Source organism: Mesoplodon bidens, assembly GCF_964165515.1.
Source record: "Mesoplodon bidens genome assembly, chromosome: 2".
Classification (NCBI taxonomy): domain Eukaryota; kingdom Metazoa; phylum Chordata; class Mammalia; order Artiodactyla; family Ziphiidae; genus Mesoplodon; species Mesoplodon bidens.
In genome coordinates this window covers 180732597-180744829 of record NC_138177.1, presented here as the reverse complement: position 1 = coordinate 180744829, position 12233 = coordinate 180732597, and the positions used below count along the sequence as shown (strand labels likewise).

Here is a 12233-nt window from a genome sequence, read left to right as displayed (position 1 = left end):
GTGTACAGTCAATTTCTTCCCTATCCTCTGAGAGCTTCTCATTTGCACATTCTTCTATATTGTATGCTTCCTTTCATCCTCACAGAGACACAAAACAAGTGTCACTTCAAAAATTTTTCCAACTTCTATCAGAAGAAAAAAGGGGAGAGGAAACAAAAAGCGACAATTAATATAATTCAAAAACTTCACTTAATATCTACTTGGGGAAGAATTCAACTTGTCCTGAATCTGCATATTATGATTGGCTCCCTAAGTCAGCTATGTTGAGAGCCATCTGTCTGAGCCCAGTCTGCAAACAGGACATGCAAAAAGCATAACTGCCCCTCACAGAAAAGACTGGTGTCCGGTCCCATCAAGCAGTGGGCACAAAACCTGGTCTTGTAGACGCCTCCACCTTCTCAGGCATCAACTCCTCCTGTCACTCCTCTCCTACAGAACTCGCAAGTCACACAACAAAATACACATACACAACAAATGGCACCTTTTGCTAAAACAAACAGAACGAACAAAAAACCCTGAAACCTCAACTTCTAACACAAATGTCACGGCAAACGATTTTTCTTTTTTAATTGCCAAGAAATTTTCCATAAGCTCCAAAAGACAGGATGGACTTGGAAGCAATAGAAAATGATGTGACATAACCTTTCATTTCTTAAAAAATCCATTTTAAGGTGATATTGTTGCAACCAGAATCCATAACTGTTCCCTGCATAGGTCAAAACGTATGCACTATTTCAGGCTTCAGAAAAAGATCACAAGAATTATAATTTGCTCTGGCAAACAGGCTCTCAATCAAAACAAGTTCCACCCACCTTCAAAGCAACCAATAGCTGCCCACCTACCACCCTTCCTAAATCGTCCAAACAGAGCCGCTCGGGGGCCCAGGCGGCCCGACCAGCCCCACGCAGCCCGGCAGCCTACAGGTTTGCTCTGCAGGTGTCTGAAGGCAAACAGCCTCGGCACCCGGCACCCAGAAAGACTAGGGTTGAAGCTGCACCCGGAGAGGAAGAGGTGAGGGAAAGGGGAAGAGGACAGGGACCAGAGGGACCACGACGCTCTGCGTTTGCTTAATGCATCTCTGAGTAGACCCCGTTCCATTCTCAGCTCTGATCTCCCGCTTTGCACCACCACCTACATGGCCAGCCAGGGCTGGATTCAAGGCTCGCAGGAACATGCACTATGAATGATGAAATGATTCATGAACATCCTCAGAAGTGAGAGAGCGCAGCAAAACCATCACACTCTTTCAGTGAGGCCGGAGGAAGACAGCCTACCTGCAGGGGCTGAATGCATGGTCCATGCCTAACAGAGGCCCTGGTGAGTGTAGCTGCACCCTGCGCCTCCGCTTTCTGTGCAAACTCTGCCCTTTCTACTCTAGCAACTCAAAATGGAGGCACATGCGGTCTGAGAGACCTCGCAGAGCTCGCACTGAGCTTGTGCTGTGACCTAAGCCTTCACGCAGGACGCAGAAACTCCCCCTCACACTGACAGGACTGAGCATGTGCTGTGACCCTCCCTCATCCATACACTGTCTCTCAACGCAATCAATCTCAACCCTGCTGTTTCCGTAAATAAAGCCCAGCCAACAGACGAGGCAGCTTCTCCCCGCATACCAAGCTAGTGTGCAGGGAAGTGGGGCTGCAGAAAGGGGATCCCAGACGGCCAACACCAGGGAACTCGCAGGCCGAGCCACCGAGAGGCTGCAGACAAATGCCCTGCTCTGTCAAGACAACAGCAAGTTCTGTTTTGTCTTTTTAAAAAATAAATAAATAAATTATGGTTTTAAACAGAGAGATCATCAAGAAGGAACAGAATGAAAAAACACAGATATGAATGACTATACACAGGACTGGCGAACAGAAATACTGCAGTCTATTTAAAAACATAGCAGTAGCTACCTAAGGGAAGCAACCCCGCAAATTTCTTTTTGAAAACTTTAAACATTTGGAAAAAGGTCACATGAACAATCCTGGCAAAGTTATGGAGTACTGGGTATCACTGCAGCCACAAACACAGTGTGGATGGTATAGCAAGCAGAGTATCTAAAGAATACTGGATTTTATGCAAAGAGCTTTATCTCCCTTAGATAAGAAGTTCTAAAATCGCTTAAATAATAAATAAAAACATCTCCGAAAGAGATACGAACCCAATCAGAGGTGTATAGCATAAGGAATGTACTCCTAACAATAAAAAGGGCATGAAAGTTCAAATCAAGAGGCCAAAGAACAAGCACCCTGCCAACAAATACCCAAGCACCTAAAAAAAAAAAATCTCAGTTTAGGCCTCTTGATTCAGAACTCTAGGCAATTCTCTGTAACACTGTCCATGAAGCTAAATTCATTTAAAAATTTAATTGGAAGCAATTTCTAAAGCCACATTAGCAAGACCACACCATCCTAGTCATACTAAGCACTACAAACTGTTCATACTGCCCAAGCACCAGCCAACAGATTTTCTGTTAAAACCCTTAAAAACACGTTTTATGCTCTCTCCCCCAACCTCCACCTCCAACAAAAGGCAAGCTGGTCTGTCAGCCATATAAGAAATCCTAGTTCTGGATGTGTATGTGGTTTCCATTTGCAAACCAAGAAATGATTCTGTATAGTTATAATTTAAAAAGAAAAGAAAGACCATGAGACTCCCCCAATTTACAAAGGACAAGAGAGGGTAGGAAAGAGCAGTGCCAATTCTGTTTCCCACAAATGTAACGGAATGAGAAGAAATTAAAACCTGCTTAAAAGGATACTCAGCGTCCTCAAGATTCCTAAAGTAAACGCAGGACCCATTCCACTTCCTTGGAACCCGGTTATGTTTTCAGATCAACTAAATTGAGACTATGATTAAATAAAAAACTCTTATCATGCTAAAAAATGTAATTTACACAAGAAATGCCAAATACACTTAAAACAAGTTTCACCTTTGACCCAGCACATAAAGCAAGCATCCACAGGTTGGAATATCATCTTCCCGGCTGGTACGTAAGACAACATGTCGCCAGAAGTGTGTGACTAGAAACAGCCCAGAGAAAAAGACTTTCTAAAAACAAGAGCAACTGAACTAGAACCTAGCAGCAAATAGCATGAATATGACCACCAAACTGTTTCCTTCAAAAGTGCATTAAAAAAAAAAACCACCAGAAGCGAGATGACGAAGGGAGCATCATCGTTTGGAAAGTGTTGGAATGAGATGCACACGTGTGCCGCCGCTGTGGCTCTAAGGCCTACCACCTTCAGAAGTCCACCTGTGGCAAATGTGGCTCCCCTGCCACGCGAAAGAGAAAGTGTAGCGGGAGTGCTAAAGCTGGAAGACAAAATACCACCGGGACTGGTCGAATGAGGCACCTAAAAACTGTATACCGCAGATTCAGGCATGGATTCCGTGAAGGAACAACACCTAAACCCAAGAGGGCAGCTGTTGCAACATCCAGCTCCTCTTAAGGATTTCAACAATTAGTCACGCAATAAATGTTCTGGTTTAAAAAAACAAAACAAAACAAAACAAAACAAAACCACCAAGCCCTTTCACATGTAAATAGCTTACTTGGAGAACTCAGCATAAAATAATAATTTAATAAATTCATCTTTACTCTGAAAAACCACAGTAACTGTTCCATGGAGCACAGCATAAAACCGGTTATTGGGATAGCAAGTCAACAAATGGGGACTATAATCTCAGTCCCACAAAATGCCCTGAGTGACACTAAGGGCAAGTTACCAACAGCCTATGGCCTGTTCTCTGTGATACTGGATCCCAGTTGTGACCCCGGCCTCCTGCAACACGCTCTTCCTTGTCTTTGCTGACACTGTCTCCTCACAGCCGTCCCTTACACACCACTTGGACAGACACCCCTTCTCCCGTGGCCCCTCAGCGGCAGCACACCCCGGAGCTCCCTCCCAAGACCTCTTCTCTTCCGCGTGGAGAACGCATCCCCTCGAGCACAGCTCCAGCCAGCCCCTCCCTGGAGACGCCTCTTTCCTAGGAGCAGCTTGGACACCTCAGACAACTCTGCTGTCCTCCGGCTGCACCTCGGCTCACCGCACCCTTCTCTGCGGTGCCGCAACTCTCTTAAGAGATGTTAAGTTAAGCTCTTTAGGGTCAAGGAGGTTATCAAAATCACCTTTACTGGAACCCCCCAACTCTCTTGTTTTGTACTTCAAAAAAAAAATCTGATGCACCAAGAAGAGCATAATATCACTTACACATAATTTATACATAAAAGAATTACATAAGCTAAATCTAATCATGAGGAAACATCAAACCAAATTGAATTATATTTGAAAATATACTCTTCAAAAATGTCAATATCATGGGGAAAAAAAAACAAAAAAAAGGTTAGGAAACATATTATGAAAACAAAGAGAGGCAAAGGATATTAAAGCGATACAACAACTAAACACCAATGCATGATCATAAGGGGGGAATTACTATGAAGGTCAGTATTAGAAAAACTGGCAAAATGTGAGTGTGGACTGTATTAGACTATACGGTATTACATCGATGTTAACACTCCTGATTTTGATAACCATACTATGGTTATGCAAGAGAATGTCCTTGTTCTTAGACATTTAAATATTTAGGAGAAAAGAAGCTTGATATCTGCAATTCATTCCTAAATGGTCCAGGAAAGGAAAGTACTATAGAGAGGATAATTAAGCAAAGATGGCAAACACAGAAAATAATGGGCAAAAACAGAGATAATAAAGCAAATCTGTAATAAGGTTTAAAAAATAATTAAATAATACTACATAAACTAAAATCAATGCAAATAAAATAAAATAAAGCAAATATGTCAAAATGTTAACAACTGGTGAAATGGATGAAAGATACACGAGAGTTCTATGTACTAATCTTATAACTCTTTTTTAAGTTATGTACAAGAAATTCCAAACTAAAAATTTTTCAATATATAAAACAAAAAATATTTATACTAGCCTTCAATCATCAATCTTCATGGAATCTGGAGACCAGACACACCAGTGGCAATGAGTGACCTGCCTGCCCACCTGCTTCCATAGTGCTCTAATCCCCAAACTGAATCCACTTAAGACCCAGCTAGCTCTAAATTCAATCCAACCTCTGAATATGGGATCAGCCCTCCTCCTCATCAGAGAAAATCAAGGAGCCCTAACACCTGAAAATTAAGTGAGCCAGTGTGCCACTTTTTTTTTCTTTTTGCGGTACGTGGGCCTCTCACTGTTGTGGCCTCTCCCGTTGCGGAGCACAGGCTCCGGACACGCAGGCTCAGCGGCCATGGCTCACGGGCCCAGCCGCTCCGCAGCATGTGGGATCTTCCCGGACCGGGGCACGAACCCGTGTCCCCTGCATCCGCAGAAGGACCCTCAACCACTGCACCACCAGGGAAGCCCCAGTGTGCCACTTTTAACGATACATTTCAATTCTAGAAACGGGCTCTGTTTCCCCTGACCAATCCTTGTCTTGAGCTGAGGACACCTTGGAACTTTACTCAGTACTTACAGGCCTCCAAGACCCAGGACTTATTTTTTCCACTGGTTGTCTTAAACACTAGACGCTTCCTTACTGAACAACCTGCCTGGACCTCATTCCTGCCACCATGTTGCCCTAACTTGTCATCTGGCTGCCAGCAGGGATATGCACGCAACTTGCACGTGGGTGGCCCTAGTGCTTCCTTCTGAGGCCTACTGCTCAGTCTCTCCAGAAGTGCGGTGATCCTGGCACATCTACATTTGCCTCTGGCCCCTAGACCTCCCTCTCTCCTCCAGTTAATCCTTAGTGAACAACAAGTGAAGGATTAAAACTTCTAAATACATTAAAGGGGAGCTGGGCAGGTGAAATGCATATATTATTCTAATAGATCCTTTCTAAAATTATAAAGGTTTATTATATAAAAACTGACTGAATAATCACTCTGCCATTATAATACTTAATGTTTAGTGAGCAGAAAATGTATGTTTATCAAAGGTAAAGTAAGAGCTGCAACATGGAAATTTCCTGGATTTAATTTTGAAGTGTTTTCTACTCTCCAGAAATAGAAAAATGTTTTATTTACTAACAAGAAGTTATAACGGGGCTTCCCTGGTGGCACAGTGGTTAAGAATCCGTCTGCCCATGCAGGGGACACAGGTTCGAGCCCTAGCCCAGGAAGATGCCACATACCGCAGAGCAACTAAGCCCGTGCACCACAACTACTGAGCCTGCGCTCTAGAGCCCGCGAGCCACAACTACTGAAGCATGCGTGCCTAGAGCCTGTGCTCCGCAACAAGAGAAGCCACTACAATAAGAAGCCCGTGCACCGCAACGAAAAGTAGCCCTCGCTCGCAGCAACTAGAGGAAGCTCACGCACAGCAATGAAGACCCAACGCAGCCAAAAATAAATAAATAAAATAAATAATTAAAAAAAAAAGAAGTTATAAAACAAAATTAGCAATGAAATGTTAACATTCAGGAAACTCTAGAGAAAAACACTCACTGGAAAAAAGATATTCTCTATTTGACTTTTAATTAGTATTAACTTCCCTTCGAGAGAAAAGGTTTCAGAAACAGCTTGTTTAAATTTTATTTTGAAATTGTCCCTGGTGTGTGCAAATGGAACTGAGTTTTATATTTATCTTATACCCAGCAAGCATGCTGATTTATCTTACCAGTTCTAACCATTTGTTCACATATTTTCTCAGATTTTCTATGGTAAAAATTATTGCACCATCTTTAATAAAGGTTCATTTCTTCATTCCTGATCCTCATATATTTTCATGTCTTAATGGTCATGGGAATCTTTCTATTAGCTCTGATTTTACAGAGGGTATTTCCAACACTCTGCCTTTAAGTACGGTGTTTGCTGCAGGTTTTCAGTAAGTATTCGTCAGAATAAGGAAGCTGCACTCTACAGTTAACTTGCTAAGAACCCCCCCACCCCGTAAGTACTGAATGGGTGTTGAATTTTATCAAGTGCTTTTTCTACATCAAGATGACTGTATATACTTTCTTCTTCAATATGTTAAAAAATGGTAAAATGTTAACAGATAAATTACTATTAAACCATTCATGTATTCTATAAACCCAACTTGAACAAGTATATTTTTAATGCTTTGTCAGATTCCATTTCCCAGTATTTTATTTAAACATTTTACATGCATGTTCGTAAGTAAAACTGACCTATAAATCTTACTTTTCAATCTGGTTTTGGAATAAAGGTTTTACTTGCCTCATAAAATAACTTGGGGAACCTATACCTTCTTTTTCTGTTTTCTAGAACGGTGGTAGAATTCACCTGTAAAGCATGAGTCTGGTTTTCTTCTTTTTGTTCTAATGAGAAGAAAAGGAAATGTCCTGTACAAATTATGAAAACTGCCTTTAAAGGGAGAAGGCATGCTTTTTTACCCACTTCCTCTTTCTTCCAGCCTTCAATCTGGATGTTATGGCTACCATTCCATCACCTCCTTGAGCACAAGGTCACGGCTGAAGTTAAGGGTACAGAGGTGGCCCCTGGTATCTGCAGAGCCCAATACCAGCCTAGGATTGCTTCCTTTGAAACTTTGCTTATATGAGAGAGAAATGAAAGTTCTATTTTGTTCAAGCCTATTATATCGTCTCTTTCTGATAGTTCTAGCACTGAAGTTCTTCAATGTGTATCTTACCATTTATTTTATCTGATTCAAGTTGAAGACACATAGTTTCCTCCAACATTTTGTAATTTTTGACAGTGAGCTCAGCATTCAAAGATATTTTATCTGTATATACCCTACAGGTTCTTGAATGAGGGTGTGTCCTTCCTCCAAAATTGTACATGTTTCTGTCAGCTGTCCAGGGCAGCTCACTGGCACGAGACCACTTCTTATATTATCTTCTCATCCTGGAGTTCTTGTATTTTTCTTTTTTTATATGTAATGAATTTATTTGTTTGCTTGCTTATCTTTGACAGCATCGGGTCTTCGCTGCTGCGCGCGGGCTTTCTCTAATTGCGGCGAGCGGGGGCTACTCTTCATTGCGGTGCTCGGGCTTCTCACTGCGGTGGCTTCTCCTGTTGCGGAGCACAGGCTCTAGGCACATGGGCTTCAGTAGTTGTGGCACGCAGGCTCAGTACTTGTGGCTCGCAGGCTCTAGAGCGCAGGCTCAGTAGTTGTGGCGCATGAGCTTGGCTGCTCCGCGGCATGTGGGATCTTCCCGGACCAGGGCTCGAACCCGTGTCCCCTGCATTGGCAGGCGGATTCTTAACCACTGCGCCACCAGGGAAGTCCCTCTCGTATTTTTCAAGAGTGCAAATTCAAGCCCCAGTTGTCTTGGGGGCAAGGCCCAAAGTTATGAGTTATAAGGGGAGTTCTCCTTCTATTCCTCCCCTTCCTTTTTTGGTCTGGAGTACCAAACCCAGACAGGTTTCCCTGTCATTTTCTTCTAGTTCCAGATATGTTAACCTAGTTCACCCTTCCACCAAAAGAACAGGCCTTCGAGGATCCTAGCTTTATACAGGCTCTCAGCTCCAGCTCGCTAAGCCCTTGAGATCAGGACCCCATCTCCTGTACCTGGTGCGTGTTAAAACCAAAGACGCCGTGTGAAGAAGACGAGCAAATGGCCCGACCCCTCTCACCGCAGGCTGCTGAACTTTTCAGTTTCTCTTAATTCTTGCGAGCTCAGCTCTGCATTTAAAAGATCTGTTGTATTTTATTCAGTATTTGTGTATGTTTACTGGCAAACGGTTTTTGGAATTATCAAATCTCAGTTTGGGTCCTATTTTACTAAAGTTCTTTCATCTTCAGTCAGCTGTGTTTCCAAATACACACGTACTCTCATCTCAACTGTCTCCAAGACTTGCCATCACAGGTAAATGTTCTGAGAGTGCAAATGTGATGACAGAGGAAAAGTGAACAAGAAAATGTTCGTATCCAGCTCTAGCTTCTCGCCCCCAAAAGCTATACAAAGACAATGAGCTGTGATGAGTAGAAAAGTTGACTTCACTAAAACAGAAGTGAATTTTGAAATGTCTCAAATCCAAATTAACTGAAATAAGGGAGATCTAGATTGTCACTTTGCAGCTGAAGTATAAATATCTATGTTGAAAAAAGATGGTCACAGTGTTATTTGACCAGGTTATTTAAATAATGGAAAACCCATAGATGTTCAATAGTATGAGAACAGGTAAATTATGGGACATCCATATATATGATGGTGTATACAGGGTGCTCATTACCAATGTCTGCAAAACGTTTAATGACATGGTACTAGGTTCAAAACAGAAGAAGATGAACGAAGAGAGGAATGCGTGATGACTTGTACATTATGTATAAACAATATTTTAATTATAACCTTAAAACATACACATATACCTATACAGGAGCACAAAGATGTATATTCAAGGAAAAACACAAATATAGGTTATAGAATATTATAACAGTTTGCTTCTTTAATTTTTGAATTTGTCAAGTTATTTTCTGGTAAGCACGTGTTTTTTTCTTCATTAGAAAGACTGAAAGTTATTTTCTAACACAGCCAGAAGAAAATATGTTGTATATGAACCAATGTACGATGAAATCATAGAAGTTAAGAGCACAAGGTTTCGAGTCAAACAGGGTTGGGATTTCCCGTTTACTAACCTTAGGCAGCTATTTAATATAATATCGATTTTCCTTTTCCTCATTTATAAAATAAAGACAATACCAACTTCAATGAGCTTTTATGGGAATTAAAAAATTAAACAATCTAGGACAGAGTGAGCATTCACTTCCTGGTGGTAGTAGTTGTTATCGCATAGGTCTTGAACAGATGATGTTACAAATTTGATTCCTTGAGGTGGCACTAAGGAATATCAACAGATAAACCTACTAAAAATACAGCTTAAGATGTCAAAACCCATCCATGTGTGGGAGAGAGCAGAGTCTGAGGTAGGAAATTGGAAGTAAAGATATTAAGGACAATGCCATGAGGTTTTCTACTGTTAAAGGTGAGAAATACAAATAAGGGAAAAGGGAAAAAAACTTGCAGGAACCTTGTATTATTGGATTAGAGTTGGAAAATTTGGTATGAACTCATGGATACACATACACACAGATATGGAAGTAGATGTAAAAGTGTGCACTACCTCCCTTCCCCTCAGCCCCCAAGCTCTGTTCCTGCAGAAGGCCTGAGAACAGTGATACAAAGTAATGAGCACACTGAGCACCAGATCTGGGTTCCTAAGAATCATTCTCCAAAATTTGGCACCATCTGACCTCAAAATGGTAGTAAAAGATTATAAACAACTGGATAAAACAGGCAGCCATTAGTCCACCCTGCCATAGATACATGAATAATTCGAAGTTTGATGAGGAAGAAGGCATCTACAGGGTCTCAAAGCAACCGCTTACAGAATGGTCATTAAGGGACGTGTGGACATGGGTGGGGGTGGGACGATGAACTGGGAGACTGGGAGCGGCGTGTGTGCACGACCAGGTGTAAAACGGACAGCTGGTGGGAACCTGCCGTATAGCACGGGGAGCTCAGCTCGGTGCTCTGTGGTGACCCAGATGGGGTATATATACCTACATGTATATATATAGCTTATCCACTCTGTTGTACAGCAGAGACTAACACAGCATTGTAAAGCAACTATAACCCAATTTTTAAAAAAAATTATAAAAGGAAAAAGAGAAATTGTACAGTTGCAAAGCCTGGCAGACGCCACCCTATTCCATGTATCACAGTGAACATTACGAGCAGTAGGACAAACTAGAATTGTGTAGCACCTAACAGATGTAGGAAAAAGAACACATGACTTTTGTACTGTACCTGTCAAAGATATACGATATAAATGCAATGATAAGGAAACATCATAAATGCAAACTGAGGGACAGTCTACAAAATAATTAGCCTATATAATATTCTGAAGTACCAATGTCATGAAGTGAAGGAAAGACTGAGAAACTTCTTCAGATTGAAGGAGACTCAACACACATAGGACAACCAAATACATAACGCTGAACTGGATTCCTTTTGCTATAGCCTTTTGTTATAAAAGTGGGGTCTGAGAATTCCAGGACAATAATATTTACTTGGTAATTTCCTGATTTTGAAGGCTATATTGTGGTTATGCAAGAAAAATGCCCTTGTTCACAGGAAACACACAAAGTATTAGAGTGTGATATAGCCTCATGGTGACAACCTATTTTCAAATGGTTCAGTTAAGCAAAGATCTTCTAGTGTACTTGCAACTGTTCTGTATGGTCAAGACTGTTTCAAAACAAAGTAAAAAAAGATGAATCATACAAGTAAAACAGCACAGTGCCAGGTGCACAGTGCTCACTAACTACAGCTATTATTAGTAACATTATTGGCACTGTCATGAGGGAGATTATATATATAAATTCTTGCAAGTGCCTCAGTTTACCTTTACTTCTAAATATAAGGATAATAATACTTAAGCCTGAATATTGATTTAAAAAAAAAAACCTGCTTCCTGGAAGAAGAAAAGCGGAGAGGGCACAGGTGAATGCAGGTGATCAGGGACATTCTCTGCTAGGTAAGATAGAAGATCAGATCTGAGCCCTCAGCTTGTTTTCCACCTGATTAAACAAGAGAAGGCTCATGCTCAAGAAGCAAAGAACCAAGAATATAATCAGATTTTTCATGCTGCAGACCAAGCCTCTGATGAGACCACTGACGCTTATATAAAACTAGTATTGGAGCACGGGATTGCTCCGTGACCACCTATACACAAAATACTACATTTTATTTTATTTTTTTGGCCACTCTGGGTCGTTGCTGCACGCAGGCTTCAGTAGTTACTCTTCATTGGGAGTTACTCTTCATTGCAGTGTGCAGGCTTCTCATTGCAGTGGCTTCTCTTGTTGTGGAGCACGGGCTCTAGGCACGCAGGCTTCAGTAGTTGTGGCTCGTGGGCTCAGTAGTTGTGGCCCACGGGCTTATCTGCTCCGCAGCATGTGGGATCTTCCCGGACCAGGGCTCGAGCCCGTGTCCCCCTGCCTTGGCAGGCGGATTCTTTTTTTTTTTTTTTTTTTTTGCGGTACGCGGGCCTCTCACTGTTGTGGGCTCTCCTGTTGCGGAGCACAGGCTCCGGACGCGCAGGCTCAGCGGCCATGGCTCACGGGCCCAGCCGCTCCGCGGCATGTGGGATCTTCCCGGACCGGGGCACGAGCCCGTGTCCCCTGCATCGGCAGGCGGACTCTCAACCACTGCGCCACCAGGGAAGCCCGGCAGGCGGATTCTTAACCACTGCGCCCATTAGGGACCCAAGGAACTCTTATTTAGCAAGGGGAAACAAAGGGACT

General features: G+C 42.3%; 1 protein-coding gene and 1 pseudogene across 8 annotated transcripts in view; one reads left to right on the top strand and one right to left on the bottom strand.

The window, feature by feature from the left end:
* The window catches only part of RERE (arginine-glutamic acid dipeptide repeats), a 437697-nt gene that overhangs the window by 142156 nt on the left and 283308 nt on the right, over positions 1 to 12233 (bottom strand). The window contains exon 1 of one of the 7 annotated variants that reach the window (XM_081215090.1): positions 1275 to 1626. The exons of the other annotated variants lie outside the window; for them this stretch is intronic. Coding sequence (XP_081071216.1) covers positions 1275 to 1300 — 26 coding nt within the window. The 5' untranslated portion in view covers positions 1301 to 1626. Of the gene's footprint in view, positions 1 to 1274; positions 1627 to 12233 lie in introns of those variants that run through there. 7 annotated transcript variants of the gene reach the window in all.
* On the top strand, positions 2331 to 3725 carry LOC308611890 (large ribosomal subunit protein eL37-like; annotated as a pseudogene). The gene has a single exon. The product of its transcript is annotated as a large ribosomal subunit protein eL37-like (transcript).